At 38.1% G+C, this 15747-nt stretch overlaps 1 protein-coding gene across 4 annotated transcripts in view; it reads right to left on the bottom strand.

Moving 5' to 3' along the window:
- The window catches only part of ipo11 (importin 11), a 430673-nt gene that overhangs the window by 340094 nt on the left and 74832 nt on the right, over positions 1-15747 (bottom strand). For all 4 annotated transcript variants that reach the window (XM_063042993.1, XM_063042997.1, XM_063042994.1 and 1 more), the window contains exons 8-11: positions 14817-14875; positions 13576-13624; positions 8592-8662; positions 6159-6351 (exon numbers count right to left, since the gene is read on the bottom strand). In XM_063042993.1, the coding sequence (XP_062899063.1) occupies positions 6159-6351; positions 8592-8662; positions 13576-13624; positions 14817-14875 (372 nt within the window). The remainder of the gene's footprint in view (positions 1-6158; positions 6352-8591; positions 8663-13575; positions 13625-14816; positions 14876-15747) is intronic.

Raw genomic sequence — 15747 nt, 5'->3', positions numbered from 1 at the left:
CCTCCCCCCATATATGTAGTCTACCTAAAAGAAAGAAAGAGAAAAAAAAGAAGAGCCGCCTGGGTATTGGAAGGTTTCCACATGCTCCATGGGATTCAAAATAAATTTGGTATAATTATTCGTTATTTTCCCCAAGTAACCAAATTCTTTGTCGGAGCACTTAAATATGACATCCTATCTTTTGTAAATAAGGGCGCCAAATATTCAAGAATGTTAGATAATTATCTCTTAAATTACAAGTAATTTTTTCAAGTGGAATAGAACTAGCCATTTCATTATTCCAACGATCCATACTTAAATATGAATCAGATTTCCAAGTAACTGCTACAGTCTTCTTAGCTACTGCCAATGCAATTTTTATAAATTCTTTCTGATATTTATTCAATTTAAGTTTCGGTTTTATCCCTTCAATATCACCTAATAGAAATAATACAGGGTTATGTGGAAGTTGAATTCCAGTAATTTGTTCCAATAAGACTCTTAAATTTATCCAAAAGGGTTGAATTTTAAAACAAGACCAAGTAGAATGTAAAAAAGTACCAATTTCTTGATTACACCGAAAACATTTATCAGATAGATTTGAATTTAATCTATTTATTTTTTGTGGTGTAATATATAATTGGTGTAAAAATTTATATTGTACTAATCTAAGTCGAACATTTATTGTATTTGTCATACTGTCCAGACAAAGTCTTGACCAATTTATTTCATCAATATTAATATTCAGATCTGTTTCCCATTTTTGCTTTGACTTATGGGTTCCTTGTTTAATTGTCTGTTCTTGAACCAAATTATACATACAAGAAATAAATTTTTTAATTTTCCCTTTTTGAATTAAAATTTCAATTTCATTAGCTTTTGGCAAAAACATTGTTTGACCCAGCTTACCTATTAAGTAAGCCCTTAACTGAAAGTAGCAAAAGAAAGTATTATTAGATATTTTATATTTATCCTTTAATTGTTCAAATGACATCAATATACCTCGCTCAAAACAATCTCCTATAAATTTAATCCCTTTTTGGTACCAATTATATAAAAGTTGATTGTCCATTGTAAAAGGAATAAGCCTGTTTTGAAACAAAGGTCTCCTTGCTAATAGAGATTTCTGTGTTTCCTTATCAACATTTATCTTATTCCATAGATCAATCAAGTGTGTTAATATAGGAGATTCTTTCTTTTCCCGTATCCATTTAGATTCCCATTTATATATAAAATCTTCAGGTTTATTTTCTCCTATCTTGTCTAGTTCTATTTTAATCCATGCTGGTTTTTGATCATCGAAAAAAGATGCAATAAATCTAAGTTGATTTGCTTTATAGTAATTTTTAAAAGTTTGGAAGTTGTAACCCTCCTAACCTAAATTTACATGTCAGTTTTTCCAATGATGTTCTTGACATTTTACCTTTCCAAAGAAATTTTCTCACAGATTTATTTAACTCTTGAAAAAATTTCTGTGGCAAATGTATTGGTAATGTTTGAAACAAATACTGTAATCTCGGAAATATAATCATTTTTACAACATTGACTCTACCTACTAATGTTATTGGTAGTATCATCCATTTGTCAAGATCTTCTTGAATTTTTTTCAATAGTGGTAAATAATTAAATTTATATAAATTCTTTACATCACTATCAAGTCTTATACCTAAATACTTTATACCATTTACCGGCCATCTAAATTGGATTACTAATCGACATTGACTATAGTCTCCTTTAGTAAGAGACAAAATTTCACTTTTATTCCAGTTTATTTTGTAACCTGATACCTTCCCATATTCATCCAATCTAGAAGATAATTTATGTAACGAATGTTGTGGGTTTGTTAAATAGATCAAAACATCATCGGCAAAAAGATTAATTTTATATTCCTCTTGGTTAACTCTAAAACCCATAATATCTGGATCCAATCTAATTAGTTCTGCTAATGGTTCTATCGCCAATACAAATAGAGCAGGTGATAGTGGACAACCTTGTCTAGTTGACCTTTTTAGCTGAAATGGTGTTGAAATTTGAGAGTTTGTCACTACTTTAGCTTTAGGGTTAGAATTTAAAGTTTTAATCCAATTTATAAAAGATGTTCCTAACCCAAGCTATATATGACCTTGATCGGATCCCAGTTGGAGTACTGCGTTCAGTTCTGCTCACCTCACTACAGGAAGTATGTGGATACTATAGAGAGTGCAGAGGAGATTTACAAGGATGCTGCTTGGATTGGAGGGAGTACCTTATGAGAATAGGTTGAGTATACTTGGCCTTTTCTCCTTGGAGCAACGGAGGATGAGAGATGACCTGATAGAGGTGTATAAGATGATGAGGGACAGTGATCACGTGGATAGCCAGAGGCTTTTTCCCAGGGCTGAAATGGCTAACACGAGGGGGCACAGTTGGAAATGGGTACCAAAGGGATGTCAGGGGTAAGTTTTTCCAGAGAGTGGTGGGTGGGTGGAATGCACTGCCAGTGGCGATGGTGGAAGCGGATACAATAGTGTCTTTTAAGAGCCTCTTAAATAGGTACGTGGAGCTTAGAAATTGTAGGCAGTTTCTAAAGTAGGTTACATGGTCGGCATAACATTGTGGGCTGAAGGGCCTGTAATGTGTTCTAAATTTCTATGTTCTAAAGTAAAGATTAAAACCTGGGGGCTTCAAGAAACAAGACAATTAGACATGGAAGTCTAACTAGAATTTGTATGCTGAAGTTTCAATTGTTAAACCAATTTTCAATTTTAGATTAGATAATACTATTTGTTTTAATAATTCTCAAACATGTTCAGTTACTAGTGGCAAGGCAAGTATGCATTGAACATTTGTAGTTGCTCCAAAAATAGTGGTGCATCTTGTTTTCAATTTGTCAACTTACTGTCTAATCACTATATTATTGAACACATCAAAATAAACATTTAACATATTCATATAGTGGAGATTATACCCTCATGGCTCAAATTCTCATTAAGCTAATATTTGGTTACCTGGTAGAGATGAGCCTTGTGACCAAATATCTGGTCCATAGATGCAGATGACTCTGCCAAGGACCACGTATTACAAGTTTTGAGAAAGGTGTCACAAATAGAATTCTAGAGGGTCCAGAGAACAGGTTGAAGACCAAGGCACTAATGTAAACATACAGAATGAAATCTGACAGTTACCACTGCAGCTAAGAAAGGTTAATTCCGCTGGAAGCACCCTGAGATTGTCAGATTTGTATTGGAATTGGTTTATTATTGTTACAAGTACTAAGGTATAGTGAAAAGCTTATTGGCATAATGCTGACACAGAGCAATTAATTCATTACAATGCATTGAAGTAGTACAAGGTACAGCATGTAGACAATAAGATACAAGATCATAAAGCCAGACAATAAGGTCAAGAGTCCATCTTATCGTACTTCAAAACCATTCAATAGTTTAATAACAGTGGGATAGAAGCTCTACTGGTCCCTGGTAATACATGTTTACAGGCTCAAACAAGAGAAAATCTGCAGCTGCCAGAAATCCAAGCAACACACACAAGGAAGGAGGAGAGGGAGGAGCTCACAGCGGCCACTCTGGTGGTGATGTCCGTTATTTGTCAAGTAGGGTGCCATACACAATCCTGATTTGATGGAGACTGACGTGAGAACACAGAGGAACATCTGGTGAAACTTCTGAAATGCCTGCTTCGCTGCTGCTGCTACTGTGTGGTCCAGAATCTCTGCAGGAGAAGGCCCCAAGTCCTCGGCTTTGCTTGTTGCTCGGCAGCCGGGGCAGGGTCGAAGCGCTCGGCAGAGGATGGTGCTCGGAGATGCTGGGTCGGAGGCTCAAAGTTTTCGGACGGGCTCAGAGTCCGCTGCGATCAGGTGCTTCCAATGGTGCTGCATCGGCAAGTTGGCGGCTCTTGGAGGTTCATGGCAGGAAGAGTTTCTCCCTTCTGCCACCTGCATGAGATGATGAGGCTATCGAGACTTTGAGACTTTTTTTTTACCGTGCCCATGGTCTGCTCTTTATCAAATTATGGTATTGCTTTGCACTGTTGTAACTGTATGTTATAATCATGTGGTTTTGTAAGTTTTAGTCTTGGTTTGTCCTGTGTTTTTCTTGTGATATCATTCTGGAGGAACGTTGTATCATTTTTTAATGCATGCATTTCTATAAACGAGGACTGAGTGTCCTCATAATCTAAAAAAAATGCCAGAGGAACTCAGCAGGCCAGGCAACACCTAGGAAAAGAAGTACAGTCGATGTTTCAGGCTGAAACCCTTTGGCAGGACTGAAGAAAAAAGGCTGAGGAGTAGATCCACCTTTTAAATCTACTCCTCAGTTTTTTTTCTTCAGTTCTGCTGAAGGGTTTTGGCCAGAAACAGAGTGAGTGAGTGAGTGAGTGTGTGTGAGTGAGTGTGTGTGAGAGTGAGAGTGTGTGTGAGAGTGAGAGTGTGTGAGAGTGAGAGTGTGTGAGAGTGAGAGTGTGTGAGAGTGAGAGTGTGTCAGTACGCGCGTGTGAGCAAGAATGTGAGAATGTGAGAGCGTGAGTGTCATGCTTACAGGCTTCTGATTCTTTGGCCCAATGGAGGGGGAAGAAGAGAGAATATCCTGGGTGAGTGGGGTCTTTGTTTATGCTGGCTGCTTTACTGAGGCACCAGGAAGTACAGACCAAGAATCCATAGAGGGAAGGCTGGTTTCTGCAACGTGCTCAGCTGTATCCACACCACTCTGCTGCTCTTTGCTGTCACAGGCAAGGCAGTTGCCATACAAAGCCATGACACATTTGGATAGGATGCTTTTTATGATGCATCAATAATAGTTGGAAAGAGTTGATGGGGTCATGCCAAATCTCTTCAGGCTTCTGAAGAATTAGATAGGACACGAAGTAAAATGGAAATCAAAACATTAGAATAAGAGAAGTGACAGTATGCCAACAAGTGACATGTGACTGAAAGGAGACTGAAGGCCCATCCTAGAGTTGGGCAGGTGGGTGGTTGAAAGGAAGAGTACAAGAGAGGAAAGGGGCTTGCTTTGCTATTATTATTTTGTTGCTTGTTGTGTTCTGCTCTGCCAAGCACTGTGGGCATGCTACGTTGGTGCCAGAATGAGTGGCGACATATGCGGTGCTTCCCCCTACCCCCCCCGCATGAATGCCCTTAAGTGTGTTGCTTGTGAACCCAACCAACACATTTCACTGTACATTTTCATGTACATGTGGTAAATAAATCTGAATCTGATGTTCTTGGAACCGGTTGGAACCACCACTCACGTAAATAATTTGGGTCTGGAAATGCAACCTTCAAGTTTTTAATAATGGCATCAAATTGGAAGTCAACATGAAGTAAGAATGCAATTAAGTATTTAAAAATGTATTAATGAATGCAGGTCAAACCCTTAGTAAATACATTTTCACACAGTTGCAAAGTGGTGCATTTTAAAAAATAATGAGCTCACAAGCTACCTTAATAATAAGGCGTGAATGGGAAAGAGCAGCCGCAGGATCAGAGGACAGAGATACACAAATCATGAAAACTACTGGTGCAGTATAATGCCATAAAAAATATGCTAGGCATGGGGGTTCACTTCTGAAAGGATAGAACTAAAGAGCAGCAGTCATATAAAAATGTACCTCATCGTGGTAAGGTTACACAACCACTGAAAAAGATTTACATGATTCAGAGATCAGAGAAGACTGCGCAGACTAGCTCTTTTCCCCTAAGAGTTAACTTAATGCAGCTAAGATAATCATAGAATTTAATGTAGAATACTGTATTAAGAATTATACAGTATAATTTAATAAAATAAATTTGTTAACATTACACTTAATTAATGCAGCAGGCTAAATTCACGAAATACTAATACAATAACCCTAATACCTACAATATGTTTGATTCCTAATAAAACTCAATCACTATTTTAAAAATCATCCTGCAAATCTTTCAAAGCAAAACTTCAGGAATAGAATGAGTTCCCCTTCACTATGCAACAGAAGGCACTGATTAAATTCTAGAATGCATAATGGAATATATATATAATGGAATATATATATATATAAAAATGTGCATTCAATTGCAACTTATTTAACTATAACTCACACAACACCATTAACCAGTGATGGAATCTGATGCAATCACATTGAGAAGAAAGTTAAAAATGTTTTTTTATAGAGTAGAAATAGGAAAATACGCAGGGAAATAAATGTACCTTCAATGTTCTTTGATGGTTTGTAAGCATCATTTTTGACAATCATTTTAATGAGGTTCATACACTGAACAATGAACCGCTCAAACACTACACCTTCACCAGCGCTTGTAAACGTGTAACTAACAGCAAATTCCAATGACCTCCGAATCAACGAGATGAAAGAAAATGGATGATAGTCCAAAAAGTCCAAAAGCTGCAATCAGTAAAGACGGACAAGTTATATATTTGTTAGCATATAAAGCAGAAAGCAAAATTATGGACCAGCAACGAAATCAAATTGGTAATTATATATATTTCAAGGAAAAAAAAAATCAGCCTCATAAATGTTTCCAATCTGAAGGACTTATATTTTGTCATTTAATAACTGCAATTAAAAATACTACTTGCTCTAAACTGTCCTAGCTGTTTGCACTGTTACATAATTCAAAAAATATTTCATACATAATCTTGGGGGGAGAAACCATGGAACGTGGAAAGTTCTTTCAGCTTATTTTGTATGGTTCATTTTTATATCCTGTTTATAGTACCTCCCATCAGGTAGTTGGCAGCAATAGAACGGAACATTATCCCTGATTCCAGTGCCTCACGGACTGGTAAGACAGCTTTAGGCTCTTGAATCATCATACACCGTCTACTTTGGGCAGTAGATGGAATAAGTCACTTTAGGATTTAAATGATTAAATAAAATAATGCAGTAAAGAACATAAGGCCACCTCAAACATTCCACTGCAGATATCTGTATATGTTTCAAGATTAGGCGTTTAAGTGAAGGATGAAGTTGGGGTTAGCTAGCTCCAAACACAGTAAAAGGAAAATGATAATTAAGATAATACAATTGGGTGTCAAAACATTATTCTTTAACACTGACACTCAGATTTTCTTTAATTTAACTCGTATTATATTTGCTTAAAATAAGAATGTGGCCATTTTACACAACAAGTCCATGCCCACTCTCAGAATTCCTTGTAACTTATTTTCTTTTGTGCCAATCAACTCCCTCATGATTTATCTGTCAAGTGTCTACTGTAATTTACAAAGGGTGGTGAACCTGCTAGAATGCCTTTGGGATGAAAAGAAATCTAAGCAGCCAGGGGAAACACACACAGCCACAGGGAGAATGTACAAGCTACAGACAGATGGCATGTGTGCTTGTTTACTTGGGGAAATGCTAACAGTTTTGATCAGAAGTCTTGCAGATTCAGGCCAATATGTTTACAACCTGTGATTCAATATAGCCATGTGGCTTACTAGATCACTTCACAAGGTTATTAATTAACAATCATGATTCCATGTACAGTATCTGAAATTGTATAGATAACTACAACATATCTTCTTCCCTAATGGGTATTTATTCATAATCTCAGACTCATGATGATATACTCAATCTGTATTTACATACGCAATCTATATTTCTTGAACTTCACGGATTTAGACTACCAAAATAAAATCCACAGTGGAATTTGCACAAATTTCCAGATATTAGTTCAGGTTATTGCATTAAAAACCTAAAACTGATGGGCAATTGTCTCACTGAAATTCATATTTCAATATATGTCAGTTAATAGAGCAAACCAAAAATGTGATAACATCTTTTTTATGTAACAGATTCACCTAATATGCCATTTTTTCAATATACCACATTCACTATATTTAAGTCTTTAACTCAGTGCAGAACTACTTCTCCCTGGGGTTTGTAACAATGTTGCACAAATGAATATTTAATTATATTTGTGTACAAATAACACTTACGCTGTAGGAGATGCATTTCCAGAAAAGAAATCATCTCACAATTTTCAGTAACACAAAGCTGCAACACTTTTGCATATATACATCAAGAAACATGAGTTGAAACTTTTTTATGTTGATTTATTTTTTCACATAAATTTCATGTGAGAATATTTTATTCCATATCTTAAATTTTCAAATAGTGATTTGCGAATTTTGTAAGGTCAAATTTTTGTTATGGCTACTTGGGTTACAAGGTGGTTGCCTATATGGGATCAAATATGAGATTATTGTAATAATCGACCATCATGTTTATAATCTTATATCCAATCAAAATATTCCACTTTTAGAGTTTGATTTTGTACAGTTGCTGTAGATAATCCATTTATAATATTGATTTCATATTTTTCTTTCTCCACTCAAATTATCTGACTTGCTGAGCATATCCTGCAAATCTGCATTTGACAGCTTTTACATGTTCGTTAAAACTAACCTGGTTTCTCTTTTCGAGTTCTATTAATAGGTCTTCAATTGAAAATGTAAACTGTTTTTCCTTCCACAGATTCTGCCTGGTCTGCTAAATGTTTCTAGCATTTTGTTATTTTATTTACAATTAGCCGTGCCCGTTAATCAATTATTTGCTTTTTCCAATTACACTAGCAGAAACATCTGATTAATTTACTTTACAGAACAAAATTAAGTCCTCACCACTTTAGTGAATAGGATAATAGTCTTCTCCAGTTTTTCACCACAAGTACTCTCTGTATTGATTTGTCGACCTATGGAAAAAAAGTAAAATAATATGGGGTAACTCAAAATTCACCAAGGCAGAATTAGCACAATTAGAAGAAATCCACACAATAGACCCAGCATAAGATGACATCAATCTTTTTCAAAGAGACTAAGATTCATGAGGGGCTTGAAGACTTCTTCACTGTACCACTAAGACTCAAGACAAACTAATAAGCCCTATATGTCATTTCCCTCCTTTCCCCTAATCTATCAGGACAAACCTATGTAAGCTTTTCACTTCTCATAAGGTAATGAGCTAAAATTCCCTCTGAAACCGAGTACTTTAATTCCTCTCCTTCGGCTTCTTATACCTTCTCTTCCATTTTGAAAACATGAATACCCTCTTCTTACTCCCATTAACCAGCTGTCTTGTTATAGCATCCACTCGTTGGTCCCACGTCACCTGATATTGTTAACTGCTCATGCATCTCAAACATTAATTACTCCCTTTCAAATTCGCTGTCAACATTGGAGAAAAATTAAATTGTGAGCCCTCTGCCCTTACAAATGCCAATCCTTTCTAACATTTATTTCCTTTTCAAAACTTGGCATCAATTTTCAGTCGTTTCCATCTCCACAACACCATAATCTTTCCACATCTCCTGATTTCTAAAATATCTTGCCCAGCATACAGTATTAGATGAATGAAAATGGCCTCCAATTATACATCAGTAAATTCAGATACTGTTATTGATTTCCAGTGAGCTAATGCCAGGTAACAAGTTGCAACTCGTCAGCAGTAATTTTGTGAGTGAGCAGTACTTCAAACACAATAGCAAACCAGAGGGTTTGTTGCATTATTAGACTTGTCTCAAGATCATAGGGTTTACAAACCAATTGACACCCCACAGGCGAGTAGCAGGAATATAGAAGTTCAAGTTCACTTCATTGTCATTCAACCATACAGAAGTATACCACCATACGAAACAATGTTCCTCCTGATTAAGATGCACAACACAGTACATATACCTCACACCACATATAATTAGCAAATAATAGGGTGCATTTATTACACAAATTTAAAAAAAAAGTATAACGTTCCTGACACTTCATATGTGATGAGACCTGGGTGATGGCAGGGAGTTCAGTAGTCTTATGACTTGGGGAAAGAAGCTGTACCCCATCCTAACAGTTCTTTTCTTAATGCAGTGGTACCCCCTGCCAGATAGTAGGGGGTCAAAGAGATAGTTAAACAGATGAGAGGAAGCATTTACAATGCTAAGGGCCCTGTGTACGCAGAACTCCCAATAAACATCTCTGATTGGTGGAAGAGAGACGCTGATGATCCTCAGCAGTTCTCACCAACCTTTGTAGTGACTTGCCACCAGATACCTTGCAATTCCCTTACCAGATGGTGATGCAGCTATTCAGGACAGTCATGATGATGCTCCTGTAAAAGTTGGTTAGAATGGAGGTGGGGGCAGGGGAGGCCTGGTAGGAGCCTCACTCACTTCAATCTCCTCTGGAATTGCTGTTGTGCTTTCTCGACCAAAGAGGTAGTATTGAAGAAGCAGGTGAGATCAGCCTTACATGCACTCCCAAAAACTTGGTGCTCCTAGCTCTCTCATGGAGAAACCACTTATGTGCAGTGAGTAGTAGTCGGCCTGCACCTTCCTAAAGTCCACAACCATCTCGGTGGTCTTTTCCACATTGACACTCAATTTGCTGTGCTTGCACCATTCTACCAGCCAACCTATCTCCTTTCTGTATACCGTCTCATCGCCGTTGAAGAAGCCAACCATAGTGGCGTCATCAGCAAATGTGATGATTTGGTTTGAACTGGATCTAGCAATACAGTCATGTGTCAACAGCGTGCACAGCAGCAGGTTGAGCACGCAGCCCTGGGGAACACCAATGCTCAGCATGATGGAGCTAACACAGATTGACTGTGGCCTTTCTGCCAACACGGATTGATTGTAGCCTTTGTCAAGAAATCCAGGATCCAGTAACAGAGGTAAGTATTGAGACCCAACGAGGACAGTTTACCAACCAGCTTCTGACAGATGACTGTATTAAACACCGAGCTGAAATTGATAAACAGTATCCTGGCATATGAGGCACCAGTGTCCAAGTGGGATAGAGCAGAGTCCAGAGGCTATTGTATCATCAGTGGACCAAGTTGAACAATAAGCAAACTGGAAAAGGTCCAGAAGGTAGGTTGTCATGAGGAACCCAATGCCAATCTGAAAGCATGGTCTGTAATTTCCTGTGTATTCTCTCCTTCCTTTTATAAGTAGTGGGGTTACATTTACTGCAGTTCAACTGATAGGAACTACTGCAGGTTCTGAAGAAATATGTGAAACATGATCAGCAATGCAACTACTATTTCCAGGGCCACTTCCTTTAGCACTCTGGAGGATATACTTTATCTTTTTTTAGATTGAAGGAGTCTTTATCACTGTCCTTTAAACTCTCAGTTCCCTACCATCTCCAAAAGGTTATTTGTGTCCTCCTTTGTGAATACTGATCACAACTTTGCATTTAATTGCCAACTAGAGATTTGGGTGATCATGGTTCTATAGATCCTGTGGACTGTTATTTTCTGACTGGTTCTGTGAAAGGCAGGCAAAACCATGCACTAACAAACACTGAGAAAACTGGTGTAGCAATGACGCAGCCTTGTTAAGACACTGGACCACTGGAGATGGGCTCTGCTGTTTAGAATCACACCTTGCACAGTGTATGAGGAAAATATAAAATAGAGACATAGTTCACTAGACAATCAATTTTGAGGGGAGTGGTCCATTGTTTCTCCCAACAGAATTTAAGCAAGGTCAAAAAAGTGTTTGAATAGTGGCTGATGCAGCACTTTTCTTCAAGTTTCCATATAGTAAACATCATGTCCACGAATGCTCCGGATGGCTCGATCTGAGTTGGCAACAGCACATGACGAACGTCGAGCTCTTTAATGACTTACCGATGCTCACCACTAAAATCAAGGCGAGAAGACTGCAACTAGCGGGGCACTGCCTACGCCACCCCAAGCTACCTGCCAGCCTTGACATCATATGGGAGCCCAAGCACGGGAGGATGAACCCTGGGCGCCCTCCCAAGACTATGGTCAACACGCTCCTAGAAGACAGCGGTGCTGCTAATGTAGATGAACTGAACACACTGATGAGAGAGAGGGAGAAGTGGAGAGTCCATCATCGTGCCCAACGCCGGCCCCCAGGCCTGAGTCGACGTAGTAGTAGTTGTAGAAAAGATCATGTCCAACATGTACCTAAATGTATAAAATCTACACTAATTCAGAAAGCAGCTTATTTTCAGCTACTGGGAGGAATGGTGAAGCTTTCAAACTAGCAAACCTCTCATATTTGCGGATAATTGGCTCTTCCATTCTAAGCAAACCAGTCCCATATCTTTGTGGTGTTTTTTTTTGCCAATTTCGGTCAACTTTGAGCAGCCCACAGTTGATGGTCTCTGTAATTCCCGCAGGCTAGGAATCAAATGGTTGTCTGTGATGTGCTTTATGGCAAGAGCTTCCTTTGCATGAATCCTGGGAAATTCAGCACTGATCTTTTTGCAACGCGTTGCTGATTTTTTTTTTGGATGATAGTGAAGGTCACTTTGTGAAGATTCATTCCTTTTCTGGACTACCCCTCCAGAAAAAGTACTCACCACTTAGTAATAAGTAAATTTTTTACTTTGAATACATATATACATGTTACCTTGAGATTCATTTGCATGCAGGCATTTATAGGAAAATAAAGGAATACAACAGAATTTATGAAAAGCTAGACATAAACGGACAAAGACTGGCAAACAATGTGCACAAGAAGACAAACCATGCAAATCAAAAGTAATACTGAGATCATGAGTTATAAAGATTTGTTCAAACTCAGTCTGTAGGTCATAGAATAAATTCAGAGAAGAGGTGATTGAAATTATTCATGCTGGGGGCCTGGATCTGGTGGTGTGGGACCTAAACCTCCTGTACCTCCTGCCAGATGGCAGTAGTAAGAAGAGAGCAAGGTCTGAATGGTGGGATGTTGTTTTCTTGTGGCAGTGCTCCAGTTAAATGTATTCCGTGCTGGGGTAGGGTTTACCTGTGATGGACTGGGCTGAGTCCATCACTTTTTGAAGCCTTTTTCATTCCTGGGCATTGGTGTTTCCATACCAGACCATGGTGTAACCAGTTAGGGTACTATTCACTGTGCAGCTATATAAATGTGTCAAAGTTTTAGGTAACATGCCAAATCTATGCACACTTCTAAGAAAGTACAATCACTGCCATGCTGCCATTGAGAGGACATTTTCATGCTGGTTCCAGGACTGAAATGATAATGCAAAGGAACTTAAAGAAAGGAACTCTCCATCTCTGACCCTCCCCAATGAAGACTATAATCATGTTCAAATTGACAAGAACATACATGAAGGGAAATAGCCGATTTTTCTTCCCTCACTATATGACAATAAGAACATAAATTGAAACTATTATGGTTAACTTAAAAAGATGCAATCAGCCATGTAGTTTATGTGCTGTTAAGAGTGTGAATTAAATGTTCACAAATTATGATTAAATCCATTTGTCCCTTTCCTCCTTACACATTTGATGCTTCTAGCATATACAGTAAAATTCTGAGTCGTACAGCACAGCAAGTCCCTTTGGCCCAACTCATCCATACTGCCCAAGGTGCCTTCTTGAGCTAGTCCCATTTGTTTCCATGTGGCCCACATTACTCTAACCATTTCTGATTCAGGTACGTATGCAAATGGATTTTAAATGTTGTAATTGTACCCTCTACCACTTCCTCTGGCAGCTCCATATACCCACCATCCTGTGCAGAAAACTTGCCTCTCAGATATTGTATAAGTCTTTCTCCTCCCACCTTAATCCTATGTCCAATTCTTCATAATATATCTCAAGTTCACTATTGTTTATCATAACTATACTTACGACATTCCAGGAACTGTTTTAACCTCTCAAAAACTGTATTCAGGAATTCCTATAAAGATTGAAAAGCGCAGAGAAAACAGAAGTTAATATTGTCAAGTAATGAGTCTAATATACCTGTGATAGGAAAACATTCAATTCATATTTGTGAAATTTTAAAATTACAGGTTGACCTTCACTAATGCTGTAATCCAGTTCCTTCGATAATCCGGCACTGATTATGCTTAATGTGATCCTTCTGTAATTCGGCATTTTCACTAATCCAGCACTCCTCAGGTCCCAGTGGTGCCAGATTAGTGAAGGTTAGCTATTGCTTAATGTGATCCTTCTGTAATTCAGCATTTTCACTAATCCGGCATGCCTCAGCTCCCAACGGTGCTGGATTAGTGAAGATTGCCCTGTAACATTGGAGTACGTCACAGGTTATTTTTAAAAACTGCTCTCCCACAACAAAATACAAGAAAACAAAACCAGTGGTATGTTTTTAATTCATAGAATTTAATACAAGAAAAACCTTCTTCCTTTGAAAAATAACCATTAGAGTCATGGATTACCATTGCTGAATATCACTGATAGACTTTGAAATAAATTAACAAGGTATTTTAAGGTAAGGGGAAACAATAGTGCTTTTATCTGGGATCTTATGCTTCTCAGATTTAGCCACATTTCTTTCATGACCGACATCTCCAAAGCTGTCACTGAGTGAAATGAGCTGTGGCATCCCTGCTTTGTCACTTATCTTGCTAGATACTCTATGCTACATCAGTCAACTCCCCACAAGGACAAAAACGACACAAGATTCCACAGGCTCCCCAGTGCCTGCCCAAATTTACCCAAGTTAAACACAAAATAAGTAAATAAGCTCCATTGAAATAAATGGTGAGAACTGGGTATCAGAAGAAATGTGAATAAATTTTTAAGTTTGATGTAATAAAAAAAATCTTCTACAGCTAGCTTCCCAGATCATTATACCCAACACCTTATTTGGAAGGACAGCATAGTCCAGGGCACTAGACAGCGTCATCTCAGGATCAGCAGAACATCTGCCCGACTCATCTCAGTTTAATTGTGGATGTATTCATTTTGCTAATAAGCCCTTCTTCTATTCTTAGTAAGAAACACTAATTAATGTAGTTTGACTTAATTAATCTTATAAATCAATCAATTTGGTTGATTCTTTTCCAATGTGCTTACAGATATTCCTTGGATAAAAGGTATAAATTCAGGGAAGTCACATTACATACCATTACTTCTATGTTTTTATGGGGTTCCGTAAACCCATGCACTGTGAGCTTGCGAAGAACTATCAGCAAAAACAAAACACATAATGAGACACTGTCAGGTTTCCAGCTTATTATACTAGAGCACAAGAAAATACAAGCACAGCTAGGTCACTTGATCCCTCAAGCCTGCCCTGTTGTTCAATCTGATCATCACCGATCTGCCTGAGCCACCTGTTTCTGCATCAGTTCCACATCATCTTCAATTCCCCATTCTTTCAAAAATGTATGCATCTCTTCTTTGAAGTGATCTAGTTTCTATAATCCTCTGGGGTAGGAGTTCCAATGATCAACCACCCTTCATATGAAGAAATCTCAACACCTCAGTTTTAAGTAACTGCCCCCTCACCTCGTTACCACAACCCCTACTTTTTCTCCAATTGTTGTCACTAAATTTTATTCAGGCTTACAGTTGTTCTGACCATGGAACAACTGATTACTTACAAGCAGATGAAAACCTCGGGAGGTGAAACTCCCATTCAAGAAAATGTAGATAATTCAACTCAGGTTCTTCAGCCATAAAACATAGGAGCGGGTTTAGGCCATTTGGCCCATCAAGTCTGCTCCGCCATTCAGCCATGGCTGATTCTTCTTTCCCCTCCTCAGCCCCACTCCCTAGCCTTCTCCCTGTACTTTGATGCTGTGTCCAATCATGAACCTATCAAGCTCTGCCTTAATTAAATATACTCAACAACCTGGCCTCCACAGCTGCTTGTGGTAATAAATTCCACAAATTCACCACCATCCAGTTCAATTCAAATCACTTCACATATCAATAAACAACTAACAACACTGAACATAGCAAAGTTTACACAAAGTAAAAATTTCTATCTTGTGATAACATCTCTACTGTTACAGAAATTATAGTTCATATAATCTATCTATAGTTCTCCGG

This window comes from Mobula hypostoma, chromosome 3 (genome assembly GCF_963921235.1).
Source record: "Mobula hypostoma chromosome 3, sMobHyp1.1, whole genome shotgun sequence".
Classification (NCBI taxonomy): domain Eukaryota; kingdom Metazoa; phylum Chordata; class Chondrichthyes; order Myliobatiformes; family Myliobatidae; genus Mobula; species Mobula hypostoma.
The sequence above is the reverse complement of the archived record's forward strand: the minus strand, read 5'-3'. Positions and strand labels throughout refer to the sequence as shown.